Source organism: Anolis carolinensis, unplaced genomic scaffold (genome assembly GCF_035594765.1).
Source record: "Anolis carolinensis isolate JA03-04 unplaced genomic scaffold, rAnoCar3.1.pri scaffold_7, whole genome shotgun sequence".
Classification (NCBI taxonomy): domain Eukaryota; kingdom Metazoa; phylum Chordata; class Lepidosauria; order Squamata; family Dactyloidae; genus Anolis; species Anolis carolinensis.
In genome coordinates, this window is record NW_026943818.1 from 27,798,727 (window position 1) to 27,822,148 (window position 23,422).

Genomic DNA, 23,422 nt, shown 5'->3' on the forward strand with positions numbered 1-23,422 from the left:
TATTATTATTATTATTATTATTATTATTGCACCATTGTTCTTATTGCATTATTATTATTTCCTATTATTTTTACATTATTACTGCTCTTATTACATTATTATCGCTCTTATGGCAAGTTCATTTTATTATTATTATTATTGCTTATTGTTATTGCATCATCGCTCTTATTGCATTATTTCCTATTCTTATATTATTATTGCATATTGTGATTGCACCATCGCTCTTATGGAAAGTTCATTGTATTATTATTATTATTATTATTATTATTGTTATTGCATCATCGCTCTTATGGAAAGTTCTTTTTTTATTATTATTGCTTATTGTTATTGCATCATCGCTCTTATTGCATTATTTCCTATTCTTATATTATTATTGCATATTGTGATTGCACCATCGCTCTTATGGAAAGTTCATTGTCTTATTATTATTATTATTATTATTGCATCATCGCTCTTATTGCATTATTATTTCCTATTATTCTTATATTATTATTGCATATTGTTATTGCACCATTGCTCTTATTGCAAAACCATTATTATTATTATTACTATTATTATTATTATTGCATCATTGCTCTTATTGCATTATTTCCTATTATTCTTACATTATTATTGCATATTGTTATTGCACCATCGCTCTTATTGCAAGACCATGATATTATTATTGCTTATTGTTATTGCACCTTCTTATTACTGAGGGATTTCATAGAAAAGCACTCCCATAAGCCTTAGATCGGGCTGGCAGCCAATCCCATCGTCCCCAGATCAGGTTAGGTTGAGACTGGCAGGACTCCAACTCCCATCACCCTTGTCCATCAAACCACAGAGGATATAAATAAACGTCCAGAGAGACGGGAGTACAAAGAAGAAAATATATTTGTTCCCACAGCGATTCGTTTCGGTTCAAGTGGAATCAAACTGCATCAATCCTACAGTGTAGATGTGCCCCAAGCGAGACCGAAGTTGGACGGGAGGGCTTCAGTTGCCCGGAAAGAGGTAGAACTTCCTGATCAGGGTGGTCCGGTCCCTTGAAGGCATCTGGAGGGGCCTGTTGTTGGCGAAGGCCTCCTGGACCTACAAGGGAGGAAAGCCGAGACGGAAGCGGGGGGTTTCCCAAGGAGTTCCTCGAAAGAGACAATCCCAACGGAAATGGGATGACGGGGCTCACCTTCCGGAAGATCTCCTCCAAGTCGCAGTTCCAGGCGTGCTCCTTGAGTTGCTTGATCAGTTCTACAATGAAGACGGAGCCCAGCTGCGGACTCCTCCAGGAGACGGTGTCTGGGGAGGAAACGAGGACAGGAAAATGATAGAAGGCATCTAAACGTCCATCAAAACCTTCTCTAGGAATGTAGAGGTCCTCCAGAACCTTCCCTAGGCATTTATAGGTCCTCCAGAACCTTCCCTAGGCATTTATAGGTTCATCAAGTCCTTCTCTAGGCATTTACAGGTCCATCAGAACCTTCTCTAGTAATGTATAGGTCCTCCAGAAGCTTTCTAAGCATTTATAGGGCCATCAGAACCTTCTCTAGGCATTTATAGGTCCTCCAGAACCTTCCCTAGGCATTTATAGAGCCATCCGAACCTTCTCTAGGCATTTATAAGGCTATCAGAACCTTCTCTAGGAAGTTATAGGTCCTCCAGAACCTTCTCTAGGCATTTATAGGTCCTCCAGAACCTTCCCTAGGCATTTATAGAGCCATCCGAACCTTCTCTAGGCATTTATAAGGCTATCAGAACCTTCTCTAGGAAGTTATAGGTCCTCCAGAACCTTCTCTAGGCATTTATAGGTCCTCCAGAACCTTCCCTAGGCATTTATAGAGCCATCCGAACCTTCTCTAGGCATTTATAAGGCTATCAGAACCTTCTCTAGGAAGTTATAGGTCCTTCAGAATCTTCTCTAGGCATTTATAGGTTCATCAAATCCTTCTCTAGGCATGTACAGGTCCATCAAAACATTCTCTAGCAATGTATAAGTCCTCCAGAACCTTTCTAAGCATTTATAGGGCCATCAGAACCTTCTCTAGAAAGTTATAGGTCCTTCAGAATCTTCTCTAGGCATTTATAAGTTCATCAAGTCCTTCTCTAGGCATGTACAGGTCCATCAAAACATTCTCTAGCAATGTATAGGTCCTCCAGAAGCTTTCTAAGCATTTATGGGGCCATCAGAACCTTCTCTAGGCATTTATAAGGCTATCAGAACCTTCTCTAGGAAGTTATAGGTCCTTCAGAATCTTCTCTAGGCATTTACAGGTCCATCAAAACCTTCTCTAGTAATGTATAGATCCTCCAGAACCTTTCTAAGCATTTATGGGGCCATCAGAACCTTCTCTAGGAAGTTATAGGTCCTTCAGAATCTTCTCTAGGCATTTATAGGTTCATCACGTCCTTCTCTAGGCATGTACAGGTCCATCAAAACATTATCTAGCAATGTATAGGTCCTCCAGAACCTTTCTAAGCATTTATATGGCCATCAGAACCTCCTTTAGGCATTTATAAGGCTATCAGAACCTTCTCTGGGAAGTTATAGGTCCTTCAGAATCTTCTCTAGGCATTTACAGGTCCATCAAAACCTTCCCTAGGCATTTATAGGTCCTTCAGAACCTCTCTAAGCATTTATAGGGCCACCATAACCTTCTGTAGGCATTTATAGGGCCATTAGAACCTTCTCTGGGAAGCTATAGGTCCTTCAGAATCTTCTCTAGACATTTATAGGTTCATCAAATCCTTCTCTAGGCATTTACAGGTCCATCAGAACCTTCTCTAGCAATGTATAGGTCCTCCAGAACCTTTCTAAGCATTTATAGGGCCATCAGAACCTTCTCTAGGCATTTATAAGGCTATCAGAACCTTCTCTGGGAAGCTATAGGTCCTTCAGAATCTTCTCTAGACATTTATAGGTTCATCAAATCCTTCTCTAGGCATTTACAGGTCCATCAGAACCTTCTCTAGCAATGTATAGGTCCTCCAGAACCTTTCCAAGCATTTATGTGGCCATCAGAACCTTCTCTAGGCATTTATAAGGCCTTCTCTAGGAAGTTATAGGTCCTTCAGAATCTTCTCTAGGCATTTACAGGTCCATCAAAACCTTCTCTAGCAATGTATAGGTACTACAGAATCTTCTCTGGGCATTTATTTGTCCTACAGAACCTCTCTAAGAATAATTCTGGAGGACCTGTAAATGACTGAGAGAGCTTCTGGTGGGCCTATCAATGCTTAGAGAAGGTCCCGGAGGATGTATAAATGCCTACAGAAAGTTCTGATGGCTTTAGCAATGCCTAGAGAAGGTTCTGGAGGACCTATAAATGCCTAGAGAGGTTATGGAGGACCAATCTATGCCCAAAGAAGGTTCCAAGGACCTATGAATCCCTAGAGATAGTTCTGATGGACTTATAAATGCCTAGAGTAGGTTCTGGTGGCCTTATAAATGCCTAAAGTGGTTCTGAAGGTCATATAAATGCCTAGGGAATGTTCTAATGGTCCTACCAAAGCTAAGAGAAGGTTCTGGAAGACCTATAAATCCCTTGAGAAGGTTCTAACGGACCTGTAAATGCCTAGAGAAGGATTTGATGAAACTATAAATGCCTAGAGAAGGTTCTGAAGGACCTATAACCTCCTCTGGGCATTTATAAGGCCATCAGAACCTTCCTTAGGCATTTATAGGTCCTTCAGAACCTTCTCTAAGCATTGATAGGGCCACCAGAAGCTCTCTTGGTCATGTACAGATCCTCCAGAATGATTCTATGGGACCATAGAGTCTCACTGGAGGACCTAAAGATGTCTCTCTAAGAATCTCCTATGTCCTTTATAGGCATTTCTAGGGCCACCAGAAGATCTCTGGATATTTATAGGTCCTCCAGAACCTCTCATAGTCACTTGTAGGGCCACTAGAAGCTCTCTAGGCATGTATAGATCCTCCAGAACCTCTCTAGGCATCTATAGGTCCTCCAGAATGATTCTATGGGACCGTAGAGTCACACTGGAGGACCTAAAGATGTCTTTCTAAGAATCTCCTATGTCCTTCGTAGGCATGTCTAGGGCCACCAGGAGATCTCTGGATATTTATAAGTCCTCCAGAAACTCTCTTACTCACTTGTAGGGCCACTTGAAACTCTCCAGGCATATATAGATCCTCCAGAACCTCCCTAGGCATCCAGAGGTACTCCAGAATCGCACTGGAGAACCTAAAGATGCATCTTCTAGAATCTCCAGGTGATGTCTACACATGTATAGGTCCTCCAGAACCTCTCTTAATAATTTGTAGGGCCACTTGAAACTTTCTAGGCATATATAGATCCTCCAGAACCTCCCTAGGCATCCAGAGGTCCTCCAGAATCGCACTGGAGGACCTAAAGATGCTTCTTCTAGAATCTCCAGGTGATGTCTACACATGTATAGGTCATCCAGAACCTTTCTTAATCATTTGTAGCACCATTAGAAACTCTCTAGGCATGTATAGCTCCTCCAGAACCTCCCTAGGCATCCAGAGGTCCTCCAGAATCGCACTGGAGGACCTAAAGATGCTTCTTCTAGAATCTCCAGGTGATGTCTACACATGTATAGGTCATCCAGAACCTTTCTTAATCATTTGTAGCACCATTAGAAACTCTCTAGGCATGTATAGCTCCTCCAGAACCTCTCTAGACATCCATAGGTCCACTAGAAAGATTCTATTGGACCGCAGACCCGCACTGGAGGACCTAAAGATGCCTCTTATAGAATCTCCAGGTGATGTCTACACATGTATAGGTCCTCCAGAAGCTCTCTTAATCATTTGTAGGGCCACTTGAAACTTTCTAGGCATGTATAGATCCTCCAGAACCCCCCTAGGCATCCAGAGGTCCTCCAGAATCGCACCGGAGGACCTAAAGATGCTTCTTCAAGAATCTCCAGGTGATGTCTACACATGTATAGGTCATCCAGAACCTTTCTTAATCATTTATAGGGCCATTAGAAACTCTCTAGGCATGTATAGATCCTCCAGAACCGCCCTAGGCATCCAGAGGTCCTCCAGAATCGCACTGGAGGACCTAAAGATGCCTCTTATAGAATCTCCAGGTGATGTCTACACATGTATAGGTCCTCCAGAACTTCCTTTAATCATTTGTAGGGCCACTTGAAACTTTCTAGGCATGTATAGATCCTCCAGAACCCCCCTAGGCATCCAGAGGTCCTCCAGATTCGCACCGGAGGACCTAAAGATGCTTCTTCTAGAATCTCCAGGTGATGTCTACACATGTATAGGTCCTCCAGAACTTCCTTTAATCATTTGTAGGGCCACTTGAAACTCTCTAGGCATGTATAGATCCTCCAGAACCCCCCTAGGCATCCAGAGGTCCTCCAGATTCGCACCGGAGGACCTAAAGATGCTTCTTCTAGAATCTCCAGGTGATGTCTACACATGTATAGATCATCCAGAACCTTTCTTAATCATTTGTAGGGCCATTAGAAACTCTCTAGGCATGTATAGATGCTCCAGAACCTCTCTAGACATCCATAGGTCCTCCAGAAAGATTCTATTGGACCGCAGACCCGCACTGGAGGACCTAAAGATGCCTCTCCTACAATCTCCAAGTGCTGTCTAGGTCCTGCAGAACGAGTCTGTTGACAGCTGACTACAGAGTTATGCTGAAGGGACGTGGAAAGAACACTTCTCGGCGCACTGGTGGGTCTTCCAGTATGATTCTGGGGGACTCTACCCCGAAAGAGCCTTACTCAGAGTGGTGGAATACAAGCAGATGAAGTCGCTCTCCAGGTGGACCATCCGGACGGCGTCCTCTTCGTAATTTGCGGAGGAGGAGGCTGAATCGGCAGACGGGACCACGGGCACCACCGAATCGCTCACGTAGGTAACGCCTTTGTTAGCTGGAGGAAAGAGGAGAAACGTTCAAAGACTTGACGACCTACAAGCCAGGAAGAAGGGAAATTGTTGTTGTTGCCAATTGCAACACCAACGACAACAAAGGAGGAAAGAGGAGTGTGGATGAAATAATTTTGGGACTATATATATAAAAATATAATGGACTGAGCAAACAATAAGACCACTGAACCAAATCACACCAAATATGGCCACAAAAGACATAGTCTTTCTACGTCTAGTCAATCTACGTCTTTCAAACAAAAAAAATGGAAAATAAAGTCCAAATTAGAAAACGAGGAAGAGCCGTTTTCAACCCTGGTTGCTGGTCAGAAGGGTAATTTCAGCGCAGCAGCAGTTGGACGGAATCAGTGGAACGAAGAGACATCAGAGACGATGGTAAAACTATATACAAGTTTTACTGTAAGCAGTAATCAAGACAAACAGACTTGTAGACAATGGACACAGGACTTGACTCTCAGCAGACAGCATTCGACTCAACTCAGGACAGAACTGATGCAATCAGCAATACACACATACTTGTGTCTGGACACTCCCTGGTTCAGGGCCAGTCTAGGATACTGGGATCAGGGCCCGTAACCAATTGTCAGAGTAATTGCAGCACAGCAGTAGTTGGATGGAATCAGTGGAGTGCAGAACAAAGAAACATCAGAGACGATGGTAAAACTATATACAAATTTTACTGAAAGCAGTAATAAAGACAAACAGATATGAAGCCAATGGACACAGGACTCTCACTCTAGGCAGACAGAACTGAACAGATGCAATCAGTAATGCATACACACTTGTGTCTGGACACTCCCCAGTTCCAGCCACACATCAAGGACATCACAGCTTCTCAGTAATTAACTCTTTCCAGACTCTGGATGATGCAATCAGTATGCAATACAGGCAAGACACAAATTTCATTTAAACACTACCAATACACAAATCCCACATTAACAGGCCCTGCCCCCTTTAGGCCCCGCCCACTTCGTCTCCTAGCAACCCTCGGCCACAATGGCATCGGGGTACAGGCTTTTGAGGCTGCAAGGCTATTCACTGCTATTCCACCGGGCCAACAAAGCATTCCCATAAGCCACAGCAACGCTAGTTTTTACTATAAATATCCCCCTGAGTTGCGTTTCTCTGAGTTGTCGACCCCACAGAGAGATCTGTCCGAATAAACCTGATCTCGTCGCCTCGTAGGGACACAGCAATGGGTCTCAACAATGTGGGACAACCCCGATTTGTTAGCAGAAGGTGGGACTAATTGACCTCTAGGGATCAACGAGAGGGACACCCAACCTACTTCCGCGGCAGGCCTGGATGATGACCACCTTGGGCTTCTCGTACAGAGCCCGGCAATTATTGTTGTTAAAGATGGAGAAGACGTCGTCGATGGGGAGGACGTCGGAGTCCTTGTCGCGGCTCTGGACGCCGCAGAGCCCGTCCCGCACGCCGTGGGACATCAGGACCAGGAAGGTGCTGTCCGAGGTCTTGTGCTCCTCCCGGGCCGCAAAGTCCTTCAAGCAGGTGGACATTTCCTGAAACAATTCGGGTCAAGTCATGGGGCTGGCAAACATTCTCAGCAATCATTTGAACCATAGCATAGCGAGCATATTGAGTTCGAATACAACCCGGGTCGGAGTGAGCTCCCGACCATTAATAGCCTAGCTTGCTGTTGACCTAAGCATCTGTCAAGTAGGAAATCAAGGTACCGCTTTATGTGAGGAGGCTGATTTAATTAATTTACAACACTATTAAAAAGACCCAGCAGTGTCTAAAAGGCGGGGCTAGGGGCGGGGCTTCTTTCCAAGAGTCCGAGACAGGGCTGAGCCTCTATATTTCTCCTGAGAGGCCTTTTGGGACTAAAGGGCGGGGCTAGGGGTGGGGGCGTGGCTTCTTCCCAAGAGTCCGAGACAGGGCTGAGCCTCTATACCTCTCCTGAGAGGCCTTTTAGGACTAAAGGGCGGGGCTAGGGGTGGGGGCGGGGCCTCCTTCCAAGAGTCCAAGACAGGGCTGAGCCTCTATATTTCTCCTGAGAGGCCTTTTAGGACTAAAGGGCGGGGCTAGGAGTGGGGCTTCTTCCCAAGAGTCCGAGACAGGGCTGAGCCTCTATACCTCTCCTGAGAGGCCTTTTAGTACTAAAGGGTGGGGCTAGGTTTCTTCCCAAGAGCCCGAGACAGGGCTGAGCCACTATATTTCTCCTGAGAGGCCTTTTAGGACTAAAGGGCGGGGCTAGGGGTGGGGCTTCTTCCCAAGAGTCCGAGACAGGGCTGAGCCTCTATACCTCTCCTGAGAGGCCTTTTAGTACTAAAGGGTGGGGCTAGGTTTCTTCCCAAGAGCCCGAGACAGGGCTGAGCCACTATATTTCTCCTGAGAGGCCTTTTAGGACTAAAGGGCGGGGCTAGGGGTGGGGGCGGGGCCTCCTTCCAAGAGTCCGAGACAGGGCTGAGCCTCTATATTTCTCCTGAGAGGCCTTTTAGGACTAAAGGGCGGGGCTAGGGGTGGGGGCGTGGCTTCTTCCCAAGAGTCCGAGACAGGGCTGAGCCTCTATATTTCTCCCGAGAGGCCTTTTAGGACTAAAGGGCGGGGCTAGGGGTGGGGGCGTGGCTTCTTCCCAAGAGTCTGAGACAGGGCTGAGCCTCTATTATTTCTCCCGAGAGGCCTTTTAGGAGTAAAGGGCGGGGCTAGGGGCGGTGCTTCTTCCCAAGAGTCCGAGACAGGCTGAGCCTCTATACCTCTCCTGAGAGGCCTTTTAGGACTAAAGGGCGGGGCTAGGGGTGGGGGCGGGGCCTCCTTCCAAGAGTCCAAGACAGGGCTGAGCCTCTATATTTCTCCTGAGAGGCCTTTTAGGACTAAAGGGCGGGGCTAGGAGTGGGGCTTCTTCCCAAGAGTCCGAGACAGGGCTGAGCCTCTATACCTCTCCTGAGAGGCCTTTTAGTACTAAAGGGTGGGGCTAGGTTTCTTCCCAAGAGCCCGAGACAGGGCTGAGCCACTATATTTCTCCTGAGAGGCCTTTTAGGACTAAAGGGCGGGGCTAGGGGTGGGGGCGGGGCCTCCTTCCAAGAGTCTGAGACAGGGCTGAGCCTCTATATTTCTCCCGAGAGGGCTTTTAGGACTAAAGGGCGGGGCTAGGGGTGGGGGCGTGGCTTCTTCCCAAGAGTCCGAGACAGGGCTGAGCCTCTATATTTCTCCCGAGAGGCCTTTTAGGACTAAAGGGCGGGGCTAGGGGTGGGGGCGTGGCTTCTTCCCAAGAGTCTGAGACAGGGCTGAGCCTCTATTATTTCTCCCGAGAGGCCTTTTAGGAGTAAAGGGCGGGGCTAGGGGCGGTGCTTCTTCCCAAGAGTCCGAGACAGGCTGAGCCTCTATACCTCTCCTGAGAGGCCTTTTAGGACTAAAGGGCGGGGCTAGGGGTGGGGGCGGGGCCTCCTTCCAAGAGTCCAAGACAGGGCTGAGCCTCTATATTTCTCCTGAGAGGCCTTTTAGGACTAAAGGGCGGGGCTAGGGGTGGGGCTTCTTCCCAAGAGTCCGAGACAGGGCTGAGCCTCTATACCTCTCCTGAGAGGCCTTTTAGTACTAAAGGGTGGGGCTAGGTTTCTTCCCAAGAGCCCGAGACAGGGCTGAGCCACTATATTTCTCCTGAGAGGCCTTTTAGGACTAAAGGGCGGGGCTAGGGGTGGGGGCGGGGCCTCCTTCCAAGAGTCCGAGACAGGGCTGAGCCTCTATATTTCTCCTGAGAGGCCTTTTAGGACTAAAGGGCGGGGCTAGGGGTGGGGGCGTGGCTTCTTCCCAAGAGTCCGAGACAGGGCTGAGCCTCTATATTTCTCCCGAGAGGCCTTTTAGGACTAAAGGGCGGGGCTAGGGGTGGGGGCGTGGCTTCTTCCCAAGAGTCTGAGACAGGGCTGAGCCTCTATTATTTCTCCCGAGAGGCCTTTTAGGAGTAAAGGGCGGGGCTAGGGGCGGTGCTTCTTCCCAAGAGTCCGAGACAGGCTGAGCCTCTATACCTCTCCTGAGAGGCCTTTTAGGACTAAAGGGCGGGGCTAGGGGTGGGGGCGGGGCCTCCTTCCAAGAGTCCAAGACAGGGCTGAGCCTCTATATTTCTCCTGAGAGGCCTTTTAGGACTAAAGGGCGGGGCTAGGAGTGGGGCTTCTTCCCAAGAGTCCGAGACAGGGCTGAGCCTCTATACCTCTCCTGAGAGGCCTTTTAGTACTAAAGGGTGGGGCTAGGTTTCTTCCCAAGAGCCCGAGACAGGGCTGAGCCACTATATTTCTCCTGAGAGGCCTTTTAGGACTAAAGGGCGGGGCTAGGGGTGGGGCTTCTTCCCAAGAGTCCGAGACAGGGCTGAGCCTCTATACCTCTCCTGAGAGGCCTTTTAGTACTAAAGGGTGGGGCTAGGTTTCTTCCCAAGAGCCCGAGACAGGGCTGAGCCACTATATTTCTCCTGAGAGGCCTTTTAGGACTAAAGGGCGGGGCTAGGGGTGGGGGCGGGGCCTCCTTCCAAGAGTCCGAGACAGGGCTGAGCCTCTATATTTCTCCTGAGAGGCCTTTTAGGACTAAAGGGCGGGGCTAGGGGTGGGGGCGTGGCTTCTTCCCAAGAGTCCGAGACAGGGCTGAGCCTCTATATTTCTCCCGAGAGGCCTTTTAGGACTAAAGGGCGGGGCTAGGGGTGGGGGCGTGGCTTCTTCCCAAGAGTCTGAGACAGGGCTGAGCCTCTATTATTTCTCCCGAGAGGCCTTTTAGGAGTAAAGGGCGGGGCTAGGGGCGGTGCTTCTTCCCAAGAGTCCGAGACAGGCTGAGCCTCTATATTTCTCCTGAGAGGCCTTTTGGGAGTAAAGGGCGGGGCTAAGGGCGGGGTCTCTTCCCAAGAGCCTCTGTATACCTCTCCTGAGGCGCTTGTTAGAACTTGGGGGAGGGTATAGAGGCCCCGCCCCCTCTAGCCCCGCCCCCTGTGTCCTGGCAGACGGCGCAGGACAGGGATAGAAGCTCAGCCCTGCCTCAGAGCTCGTAACTCCGCCCATCCCAGTCCAAATAAGTTTGGGAACCACTGGTGTACACCTTGGGCCTCGTTCCTGTAATAGGATAAAGTATCTATAATTTATCTATCACCTATTTATCCATCTATCTATCTAACTAGGATAGGATACTCTATCTACCTCCCTATCTATCATGATTGGATTTGGTCAAGCTGCCCCCGGAATAGCCCCCCTTCTACCTTTGCGGTCAAGTTGATCTTGATCTCGACTCGGTAGCCCAGGTCTTCCAGGAGGAGGGTCATCCCCCTGAGGTCCACCTCGGCCCCTTCCCGCTTGTTGAGATGGGCGAACGTGATGTTGCAGATGATCAGCGCCAGGCGGGTCCGGGAACGCCGGTCCCCGATCGGATAAATCTGCATTGCGGGAGTCCAAACACAAGAGAAAGGCGCCCAAGCTCGAGTTTTGTCCCAGGCTCAGCCACGTCTTCGCTGGACATGAGCCAAGGTGTCCTCACCTTTCCGGCTTCCTTGGCCTGTATCTCCCGACACTGGTCCGGCGGGCAAAGGGTCATCCCAGTCCTGGACTCCGGCACACAAGCGGCATTGGCCTCCGCTCCCCGTTGGGGTTCCGGTCGTCCTGGAAGCACAAAGCAAGAGGTTTCACATCGTTTTGACTCAGGGAATGACACCAAATTGGCTTTTGCTGCTGCCACATCACAATCAGGGCTCGGCTTGTGTCCCACTAAGACCCCCAGATTCCTTTCTAATAGATAGATAATAGAAAGAGATTGGGAGATACTGTTGTAGCTCAGACGCATCAGAGGATTTTTCTGATGGTGGTTTATAAGTGAGAAATCTATAAGTGAACGGAGAGAATTGCAGGCAGATGAGGTTGATGTTTTGGATTCCCATGCTCGTTCCCAGGCAACGGGAAAGTGAAAATTCCCTTGAGAAAAGACCTTGGGCAGATGGGGAGTTTTCCTGGGAAACTAGATTAGGCCTGAGAACCCAAGGAGTGAAAAATAGACTGACTAGATATAGAGAGTCCACAATAAGACCTTGAAGTCCAAGTGTCTTCCGCATGATCTTATGGGTGCCTGGACAGGCTTAAATTAATCTGCTCTCAAGTTCATGATTCAAGTATTCTCAAGTTTCCTGCTGTTGTTCCCTTGCTAGAGTGCAACGTATACACAGGGTTGGACTGGATGGCCTTAGGGGTCCCCCTCCCCCAACTCTTAAGCATCTACGATTCAACGAACTGACCAATCACTTAATTCCTGCAGATTGGGCGGCCATCTGTCGGGAGGGATTGAACTTTCGGATCAGATGGTCCTTGGGCTCCCTTCCAACTTTTTGTGTCTAATAATAATAATACTTATAATTAAGAGTATAATAATAATAATAGTATTAATAATGCTAATACTAATAAGATTATAGTAATTCTGCCTTCCTTATGGCAGAAGAAAGGTTAGACTAGATTAGTGGTTCCTAAACTTGTTTGGCCTGCCGCCCTCTTTCCAGAAAAAATATGACTCAGCGCCCCCTGGAAAGGGGGGCGTGGCTTAGAGGTGTGGGCGTGGCTCCTGCTCAAGAGGGCTGAGCCTCTCCCCTAGTCCAAGATGCAGGGCTGGGAGGGGGAGGTGGGCGGGGCCACAAATGGGCGGTCAGGACTAGGATGGGCGGAGTTACAAGCTCTGAGGCAGGGCTGAGCTTCTATCCCTGTCCTGTTGCGCCTGCCAGGACATGGGGCGGGGCTAGAGAGGGAGGGGCCTCAATACCCCACCCCCGTGTTCTAACAAGCACCTCAGGGGAGGTATACAGAGACTCTTGGGAAGAAGCCTCTCCCTTTAGTCCTAAAAGGCCTCTCAGGAGAGGTATAGAGGCTCAGCCCTGTTTCAGGCTTTTGGAAGGAGGCCCCGCCCCCTTCCCTAGCTCCGCCCTCTGTGTCCCGACAAGTGCCTCAGGAGAGGTATTGTCATGATTTCCAATCTTTGACATCTCCGGTTGGCTGACAAAGAACAGATGCCAGCCATAAAACCTCAATTACCCTCTGGTATGTGAGAGCCCCTATATAAATGGGCCATGTATTCTGTATTCTGTACAATAAAACCTGTTGGAATCTACCAGCGTGTGTCTTGGTGCCTTTCCTGGTGGAAGACTGACCCACAGCACAACTGGGAGAAGAGAACCCGACAGGTATCGAGGCTCAGCCCTGTCTCAGGCTCTTAGAAGAAGGCCCCGCCCCCTTCCCTAGCTCCGCCCTCTGTGTCCCAACAAGTGCCTCAGGAGAGGTATAGATGCTCAGCCCTGTCTCAGGCTCTTAGAAGAAGGCCCTGCCCCCTTCTCTAGCTCCGCCCTCTGTGTCCCAACAAGCGCCTCAGGAGAGGTATCGAGGCTCAGCCCTGTCTCACGCTCTTGGGAAGAAGCCACGCCCCCTTCCCTAGCTCCGCCTTCTGTGTCCCAACAAGTGCCTCAGGAGAGGTGTAGATGCTCAGCCCTGTCTCACGCTCTTGGAAGGAGGCCCCGCCCCCACCCCTAGGCCCGCCCTTTAGTCCTAAAAGGCCTCTCAGGAGAGGGATAGAGGCTCAGCCCTGTCTCACGCTCTTGGGAAGAAGCCACGCCCCCTTCCCTAGCTCCGCCTTCTGTGTCCCAACAAGTGCCTCAGGAGAGGTGTAGATGCTCAGCCCTGTCTCACGCTCTTGGAAGGAGGCCCCGCCCCCACCCCTAGGCCCGCCCTTTAGTCCTAAAAGGCCTCTCAGGAGAGGGATAGAGGCTCAGCCCTGTCTCACGCTCTTGGGAAGAAGCCACGCCCACCCCTCTAGCTCCGCCCCCTGTGTCTCAACAAGCGCCTCAGGAGAGGTATAGAGGCTCAGCCCTGTCTCACGCTCTTGGGAAGAAGCCACGCCCACCCCTCTAGCTCCGCCCCCTGTGTCTCAACAAGCGCCTCAGGAGAGGTATAGAGGCTCAGCCCTGTCTCACGCTCTTGGGAAGAAGCCACGCCCACCCCTCTAGCTCCGCCCCCTGTGTCTCAACAAGCGCCTCAGGAGAGGTATAGAGGCTCAGCCCTGTCTCACGCTCTTGGGAAGAAGCCACGCCCACCCCTCTAGCTCCGCCCCCTGTGTCTCAACAAGCGCCTCAGGAGAGGTATAGAGGCTCAGCCCTGTCTCACGCTTTTGGGAAGAAGCCACGCCCACCCCTCTAGCTCCGCCCCCTGTGTCTCAACAAGCGCCTCAGGAGAGGTATAGAGGCTCAGCCCTGTCTCAGGCTCTTAGAAGAAGGCCCCGCCCCCTTCCCTAGCTCCGCCCTCTGTGTCCCAACAAGCGCCTCAGGAGAGGTATAGAGGCTCAGCCCTGTCTCACGCTCTTGCGAAGAAGCCACGCCCACTCCTCTAGCTCCGCCCCCTGTGTGTCCTAACAGGCGCCTTAGGTGCTCAGCCCTGTCTCCGGCACTTGAGAAGAGGCCCCGCCCCTCTCCTGGCCCCGCCCCGTCTCCTAATAGGTGCCATCGCTCCAGCGCCCACCAGGGGGGTGGTAGCACCCAGTTTGGGAATCACTGGACTAGATGGCCCTTGGGGTCCCTCCTAACTCTAAGCTGTCCCTATTGATCCCTATCTATCGTCTCTATATGCATCTCAGTCCATCTTGTTTTGTAATGTAGGGCTGGATTGGATGCCCTCTGGGTGCCCCCTCTCCCTCCCCATGGGATACCTGGGGGAGGGGTGTCGGGGAGGCCCAGGGCCTCGGCCAGGAAGGCGTCCCGGGCGCAGAGGCTGCGGATGAAGGCCTGGCTGGCCCGCGGGCCCTTCTGCCGAGCGTGGTCCACCAGGACCCGGGCCTGCTCCTGCTTCTGCCCGCTCTCCTTCACCGCGTCCGCCTCCCCGTCGTTCAGGACCCCCTCTCGCAGCAGGTCGTCCACCACCTGGGCCAACACCGCCTTGTTCACCCCGGACACAAACTTGTCCCGCACCACCAGCAGCTTCTGATCTGGACCGGGAAAGACAGGTCAACATCATCATCATTATCATTATTATTATTATTATTATTATTATTATTATTATTATTATTATTATTGTATGACACAGCAAACGAGATAGACATGCTGGATTTCGTATCACAAAACCACAAGTCGAACACTTCCCAAGTGTCTAGGACTGGGTGATGTATTATTATTATTATTATTATTATTATTATTATTATTATTATTGTATGACACAGCAAACGAGATAGATATGCTGGATTTCGTTTCACAAAACCACAAGTCGAACACTTCCCAAGTGTCTAGGACTGTGAGATGTATATTATTATTATTATTATTATTATTATTATTATTATTATTATTATTGTATGACACAGCAAACGAGATAGATATGCTGGATTTCGTTTCACAAAACCACAAGTCGAACACTTCCCAAGTGTCTAGGACTGTGAGATGTATATTATTATTATTATTATTATTATTATTATTATTATTATTATTATTATCATGACACAGCAAACAAGATAGACATGCTGGATTTCGTATCACAAAACCACAAGTCGAACACTTCCCAAGTGTCTAGGACTGTGAGATGTATATTATTATTATTATTATTATTATTATTATTATTATTATTATTATTATTATTATTATCATGACACAGCAAACAAGATAGAGATGCTGGATTTCGTTTCACAAAACCTCAAGTCGAACACTTCCCAAGTGTCTAGGACTGTGAGATGTATATTATTATTATTATTATTATTATTATTATTATTATTATTATTATTATTATTATTATTATTATGACACAGCAAACAAGACAGATATGCTGGATTTCGTATCACAAAACCACAAGTCGAACACTTCCCAAGTGTCTAGGACTGTGAGATGTATTTTTGGATGATGCTGCAGATCCCAGCAGGGTGGCCTTTTGCAGTTGGCAGATTGTAATTTTGTCAATGTCTATTGTTTCCAAATGACGGCTGAGATCTTTCAGTGTGCCCATCACCACCGGGACCACCTGCACTGGTTTCTGCCAGAGTCGTTGAAGTTCAATCTTGAGGTCCTGAGAGCGGCTGAGTTTTTCCTGTTGTTTTTCACCTGGGATGGCGACATCAATGATCCAACCCTTTTTCTTTTCCACAACTGTGATGTCTGGTGTGTTGTGTTCCAGAACTTTGTCAGTCTGGATTCGGAAGTCCCACAGTATCTTTGCGTGCTCATTTTCCAATACTTTTGCAGGTTTGTGATCCCACCAGTTCTTTGCTGCTGGGAGGTGGTACTTGAGGCATAAGTTCCAATGAATCATTTGGGCCACACAGTTGTGCCTCTGTTTGTAGTCAGTCTGTGCAATTTTCTTACAGCAGCTGAGGATATCATTCCATAGATATATACAGTAGAGTCTCACTTATCCAAGCTAAACGGGCCGGCAGAAGCTTGGATAAGTGAATATCTTGGATAATAATAATGAGAATAATAATAAAACTTTATTTATAACCCATTTATAATCTTATATTATCTGCTTTGAACTGGATTATCTTGACTCCACACTGCCATACCATCCACTTCAGTGTGCATACTAAAGACAACCATAGAACAGACATTCAATACCACCACTGCCTCAACAATTTCTCACCAACACCACCAGACACCACAGCAACGCGTGGCCGGGCACAGCTAGTAAGATTATAAATGGGTTCTATAGCTGTGTGGAAGGGCCTTGAGTCTACACTGCCATATAATCCAGTTCAAATCAGATAATCTGTGGAAGAGGCCTAAGTGAGGCCTAACTGTGCCTGTCCCCTGGGCTGAGTAGGTTGCTAGGAGACCAAGTGAGCGGAGCTTAGCCTTCTAATTGGCAGCAATTGGATAAAAACAATTATTCCTCTCCCTCTAATTAGGACTTTATTTTTCTTTTTGTTGTATCAACCTAGAGGCGTGGATGAGGGGTTGTGCTGTCAATTTTCGAGGTTGTGGGGTGTTTACTTTTGTTGTTTTGTCCACTGCCGTGATGCCATCACTCTTTTATATATATATATAGATAGATAGATATTTTATATCAGTTTTAATAATCTATATACAGTAGAGTCTGGGAGGATATACCATGGATGATGGGATTTGCAGTACATTCACTCACTTTCTGAGACCACTGCAACTGCCACAAATGACTCATCAAGACCAAACTTGAAACACAGAGCGCCCATTACCCACTTCAACTCTCGTGAAGTTTGGAGGACGATGCACCATGGACGATGGGACTTGCAATACCTTCACTCACTTCCGGAGAACATTGCGAGCCCCACCAATGCCTGAACAAGACCAAACTTGGCCCATAGAGCACCCATGTCCTACTCTACACCTGGGTGCTGTTTGGAGGGGCATGGACCATGGATGATGGGACTTGCAATACCTTCACTCACTTCCGGAGAACATTGCGAGCCCCACCAATGCCTGAACAAGACCAAACTTGGCCCATAGAGCACCCATGTCCTACTCTACACCTGGGTGCTGTTTGGAGGGGCATGGACCATGGATGATGGGACTTGCAATACCTTCACTCACTTCCTGAGAACATTGCGAGCCCCACCAATGCCTGAACAAGACCAAACTTGGCCCCTAGAGCACCCATGTCCTACTCTACACCTGGGTGCTGTTTGGAGGGGCATGGACCATGGATGATGGGACTTGCAATACCTTCACTCACTTCCGGAGAACATTGCGAGCCCCACCAATGCCTGAACAAGACCAAACTTGGCCCATAGAGCACCCATGTCCTACTCTACACCTGGGTGCTGTTTGGAGGGGCATGGACCATGGATGATGGGACTTGCAATACCGTCACTCACTTCCGGAGAACATTGCGAGCCCCACCAATGCCTGAACAAGACCAAACTTGGCCCATAGAGCACCCATGTCCTACTCTACACCTGGGTGCTGTTTGGAGGGGCATGGACCATGGATGATGGGACTTGCAATACCTTCACTCACTTCCGGAGAACATTGCGAGCCCCACCAATGCCTGAACAAGACCAAACTTGGCACATAGAGCACCCATGTCCCACTCTACACCTGGGTGCTGTTTGGAGGGGCATGGACCATGGATGATGGGACTTGCAATACCTTCACTCACTTCCGGAGAACATTGCGAGCCCCACCAATGCCTGAACAAGACCAAACTTGGCCCATAGAGCACCCATGTCCTACTCTACACCTGGGTGCTGTTTGGAGGGGCATGGACCATGGATGATGGGACTTGCAATACCTTCACTCACTTCCGGAGAACATTGCGAGCCCCACCAATGCCTGAACAAGACCAAACTTGGCACATAGAGCACCCATGTCCCACTCTACACCTGGGTGCTGTTTGGAGGGGCATGGACCATGGATGATGGGACTTGCAATACCTTCACTCACTTCCGGAGAACATTGCGAGCCCCACCAATGCCTGAACAAGACCAAACTTGGCCCATAGAGCACCCATGTCCTACTCTACACCTGGGTGCTGTTTGGAGGGGCATGGACCATGGATGATGGGACTTGCAATACCTTCACTCACTTCCGGAGAACATTGCGAGCCCCACCAATGCCTGAACAAGACCAAACTTGGCCCATTGAGCACCCATGTCCCACTCTACACCTGGGTGCTGTTTGGAGGGGCATGGACCATGGATGATGGGACTTGCAATACCTTCACTCACTTCCGGAGAACATTGCGAGCCCCACCAATGCCTGAACAAGACCAAACTTGGCCCATTGAGCACCCATGTCCTACTCTACACCTGGGTGCTGTTTGGAGGGGCATGGACCATGGATGATGGGACTTGCAATACCTTCACTCACTTCCGGAGAACATTGCGAGCCCCACCAATGCCTGAACAAGACCAAACTTGGCCCATTGAGCACCCATGTCCTACTCTACACCTGGGTGCTGTTTGGAGGGGCATGGACCATGGATGATGGGACTTGCAATACCTTCACTCACTTCCAGAGAACATTGCGAGCCCCACCAATGCCTGAACAAGACCAAACTTGGCCCATAGAGCCCCCATGTCCTACTCTACACCTGGGTGCTGTTTGGAGGGGCATGGACCATGGATGATGGGACTTGCAATACCTTCACTCACTTCTGGAGAACATTGCGAGCCCCACCAATGCCTGAACAAGACCAAACTTGGCCCATAGAGTACCCATGTCACACTCTACACCTGGGTGCTGTTTGGAGGGGCATGGACCATGGATGATGGGACTTGCAATACCTTCACTCACTTCCAGAGAACATTGCGAGCCCCACCAATGCCTGAACAAGACCAAACTTGGCCCATAGAGCACCCATGTCCTACTCTACACCTGGGTGCTGTTTGGAGGGGCATGGACCATGGATGATGGGACTTGCAATACCTTCACTCACTTCCAGAGAACATTGCGAGCCCCACCAATGCCTGAACAAGACCAAACTTGGCCCATAGAGCACCCATGTCCCACTCTACACCTGGGTGCTGTTTGGAGGGGCATGGACCATGGATGATGGGACTTGCAATACCTTCACTCACTTCCGGAGAACATTGCGAGCCCCACCAATGCCTGAACAAGACCAAACTTGGCCCATTGAGCACCCATGTCCTACTCTACACCTGGGTGCTGTTTGGAGGGGCATGGACCATGGATGATGGGACTTGCAATACCTTCACTCACTTCCGGAGAACATTGCGAGCCCCACCAATGCCTGAACAAGACCAAACTTGGCCCATAGAGCACCCATGTCCCACTCTACACCTGGGTGCTGTTTGGAGGGGCATGGACCATGGATGATGGGACTTGCAATACCTTCACTCACTTCCGGAGAACATTGCGAGCCCCACCAATGCCTGAACAAGACCAAACTTGGCACATAGAGCACCCATGTCCCACTCTACACCTGGGTGCTGTTTGGAGGGGCATGGACCATGGATGATGGGACTTGCAATACCTTCACTCACTTCCAGAGAACATTGCGAGCCCCACCAATGCCTGAACAAGACCAAACTTGGCCCATAGAGCACCCATGTCCTACTCTACACCTGGGTGCTGTTTGGAGGGGCATGGACCATGGATGATGGGACTTGCAATACCTTCACTCACTTCCAGAGAACATTGCGAGCCCCACCAATGCCTGAACAAGACCAAACTTGGCCCATAGAGCACCCATGTCCCACTCTACACCTGAGTGCTGTTTGGAGGGGCATGGACCATGGATGATGGGACTTGCAATACCTTCACTCACTTCCGGAGAACATTGCGAGCCCCACCAATGCCTGAACAAGACCAAACTTGGCCCATTGAGCACCCATGTCCTACTCTACACCTGGGTGCTGTTTGGAGGGGCATGGACCATGGATGATGGGACTTGCAATACCTTCACTCACTTCCGGAGAACATTGCGAGCCCCACCAATGCCTGAACAAGACCAAACTTGGCCCATTGAGCACCCATGTCCCACTCTACACCTGGGTGCTGTTTGGAGGGGCATGGACCATGGATGATGGGACTTGCAATACCTTCACTCACTTCCAGAGAACATTGCGAGCCCCACCAATGCCTGAACAAGACCAAACTTGGCCCATAGAGCACCCATGTCACACTCTACACCTGGGTGCTGTTTGGAGGGGCATGGACCATGGATGATGGGACTTGCAATACCGTCACTCACTTCTGGAGAACATTGCGAGCCCCACCAATGCCTGAACAAGACCAAACTTGGCACATAGAGCACCCATGTCCTACTCTACACCTGGGTGCTGTTTGGAGGGGCATGGACCATGGATGATGGGACTTGCAATACCTTCACTCACTTCCAGAGAACATTGCGAGCCCCACCAATGCCTAAACAAGACCAAACTTGGCACATAGAGCACCCATGTCCTACTCTACACCTGGGTGCTGTTCGGAGGGGCATGGACCATGGATGATGGGACTTGCAATACCTTCACTCACTTCGGGAGAACATTGTGAGCCCCACCAATGCCTGAACAAGACCAAACTTGGCACATAGAGCACCCATGTCCTACTCTACACCTGGGTGCTGTTTGGAGGGGCATGGACCATGGATGATGGGACTTGCAATACCTTCACTCACTTCCAGAGAACATTGCGAGCCCCACCAATGCCTAAACAAGACCAAACTTGGCCCATAGAGCACCCATGTCCTACTCTACACCTGGGTGCTGTTTGGAGGGGCATGGACCATGGATGATGGGACTTGCAATACCTTCACTCACTTCCGGAGAACATTGCGAGCCCCACCAATGCCTGAACAAGACCAAACTTGGCCCATAGAGCACCCATGTCCTACTCTACACCTGGGTGCTGTTTGGAGGGGCATGGACCATGGATGATGGGACTTGCAATACCTTCACTCACTTCCGGAGAACATTGCAGGCCCCACCAATGCCTGAACAAGACCAAACTTGGCCCATAGAGCACCCATGTCCCACTCTACACCTGGGTGCTGTTTGGAGGGGCATGGACCATGGATGATGGGACTTGCAATACCTTCACTCACTTCTGGAGAACATTGCGAGCCCCACCAATGCATGAACAAGACCAAACTTGGCCCATAGAGCACCCATGTCCTACTCTACACCTGGGTGCTGTTTGGAGGGGCATGGACCATGGATGATGGGACTTGCAATACCTTCACTCACTTCCGGAGAACATTGCGAGCCCCACCAATGCCTGAACAAGACCAAACTTGGCCCATAGAGCACCCATGTCCCACTCTACACCTGGGTGCTGTTTGGAGGGGCATGGACCATGGATGATGGGACTTGCAATACCTTCACTCACTTCTGGAGAACATTGCGAGCCCCACCAATGCCTGAACAAGACCAAACTTGGCCCATAGAGCACCCATGTCCTACTCTACACCTGGGTGCTGTTTGGAGGGGCATGGACCATGGATGATGGGACTTGCAATACCTTCACTCACTTCCGGAGAACATTGCGAGCCCCACCAATGCCTGAACAAGACCAAACTTGGCCCATAGAGCACCCATGTCCCACTCTACACCTGGGTGCTGTTTGGAGGGGCATGGACCATGGATGATGGGACTTGCAATACCTTCACTCACTTCCGGAGAACATTGCGAGCCCCACCAATGCCTGAACAAGACCAAACTTGGCCCATAGAGCACCCATGTCCTACTCTACACCTGGGTGCTGTTTGGAGGGGCATGGACCATGGATGATGGGACTTGCAATACCTTCACTCACTTCCGGAGAACATTGCGAGCCCCACCAATGCCTGAACAAGACCAAACTTGGCCCATAGAGCACCCATGTCCTACTCTACACCTGGGTGCTGTTTGGAGGGGCATGGACCATGGATGATGGGACTTGCAATACCTTCACTCACTTCCGGAGAACATTGCGAGCCCCACCAATGCCTGAACAAGACCAAACTTGGCCCATAGAGCACCCATGCCCTACTCTACACCTGGATGCTGTTTGGAGGGGCATGGACCATGGATGATGGGACTTGCAATACCTTCACTCACTTCCGGAGAACATTGCGAGCCCCACCAATGCCTGAACAAGACCAAACTTGGCCCATAGAGCCCCCATGTCCTACTCTACACCTGGGTGTTGTTTGGAGGGGCATGGACCATGGATGATGGGACTTGCAATACCTTCACTCACTTCCGGAGAACATTGCGAGCCCCACCAATGCCTGAACAAGACCAAACTTGGCACATAGAGCACCCATGTCCTACTCTACACCTGTTTGGAGGGGCATGGACCAAACTTTGCACCGAGAAGCCTCATGACCAACTGAAGATACTGCAGGGGTCTGTGGGAATGGGCCTTGCTTTTGGGAGCTGTAGTTCACCCGCACCCAAAGAGCACCGAACCCAGCCAACGACGGATGTGCACCCACTCCAAACTAAGAATACCTAACATTCAAAGACAAACAGAGCCTTTCCCAGATGACCTGGGCACCGCCGGGTCCCCAAGCTAGTTATTATCTATGGAAAGAAGATCCTACCGGCCATGGCCCGTCACTGGTCGTGGAAGGAGGAAGGACAGCAAAGCGAAAGGCTTCGTTCGGGAGGTGGCAGGAAAGGGATTGTGAAAGTAAAACCAGCCATGGACAGAAGGAAGGTAAACAAAGCAGGGAGAGAGAGGCCCAGAGGGGGTTCCCGCAGCTGGCAATAAGGCGGATCAGGCTTGGAAGGGGCCCCAGAGGCCATCCAGTCCAACCCTATGTAGGTCTATCTAGCTCTGTCTATTTCTCATAGAATTCCAGAATTAGAAGAGCACCCAAAGGCCACCCACTGTCTGTCTGTCTATTATTTATGATAGAATTCCAGAGTTGGAAGGGACCCCAGAGGCCATCCACTCCAACCCTATGTATGTCTGTCTATCTATCTATCTATCTATCTATCAATCAGACTGTCTGTCTGTCTATCAATCTGTTTATCAGTCAATCAATCTATCAATCAGTCTGTCTGTCGATCTATCTGTCAGTCTATCAGTCTGTTTATTTATTTGTGCTATTTATATCCCGCCCTTCTCACGCCGAAGGGGACTCAGGGCGGTTTACAAGTATATATACATACAATATATTATATTATACA

The 23,422-nt window shown here is 49.6% G+C and overlaps 1 protein-coding gene across 1 annotated transcript; it reads right to left on the reverse strand.

The window, feature by feature from the left end:
- Nucleotides 1–858: 858 nt before the first annotated feature.
- Nucleotides 859–22,947, reverse strand: LOC100554079 (caspase-1). The gene is made up of 8 exons (XM_062960304.1): nucleotides 22,831–22,947; nucleotides 14,540–14,815; nucleotides 11,348–11,469; nucleotides 11,073–11,246; nucleotides 7,167–7,401; nucleotides 5,713–5,862; nucleotides 1,169–1,278; nucleotides 859–1,074 (listed from the first exon to the last, which is right to left on the reverse strand). Exons 1-8 carry the CDS (start codon nucleotides 22,835–22,837, stop codon nucleotides 979–981), a joined length of 1,170 nt encoding a protein of 389 aa, XP_062816374.1. The 5' UTR covers nucleotides 22,838–22,947; the 3' UTR covers nucleotides 859–978.
- Between the last annotated feature and the right edge of the window lie 475 nt (nucleotides 22,948–23,422).

Excerpts from the sequence above, each read along its gene's own strand:
- LOC100554079 (XM_062960304.1), bottom strand. Across the intron at positions 11,247-11,347 it reads AGGCCAAGGAAGCCGGAAAG|ATTTATCCGATCGGGGACCG; the intron begins GTGAGGACACCT and ends CCCGCAATGCAG. Across the intron at positions 5,863-7,166 it reads CATCCAGGCCTGCCGCGGAA|CTAACAAAGGCGTTACCTAC; the intron begins GTAGGTTGGGTG and ends TCTTTCCTCCAG.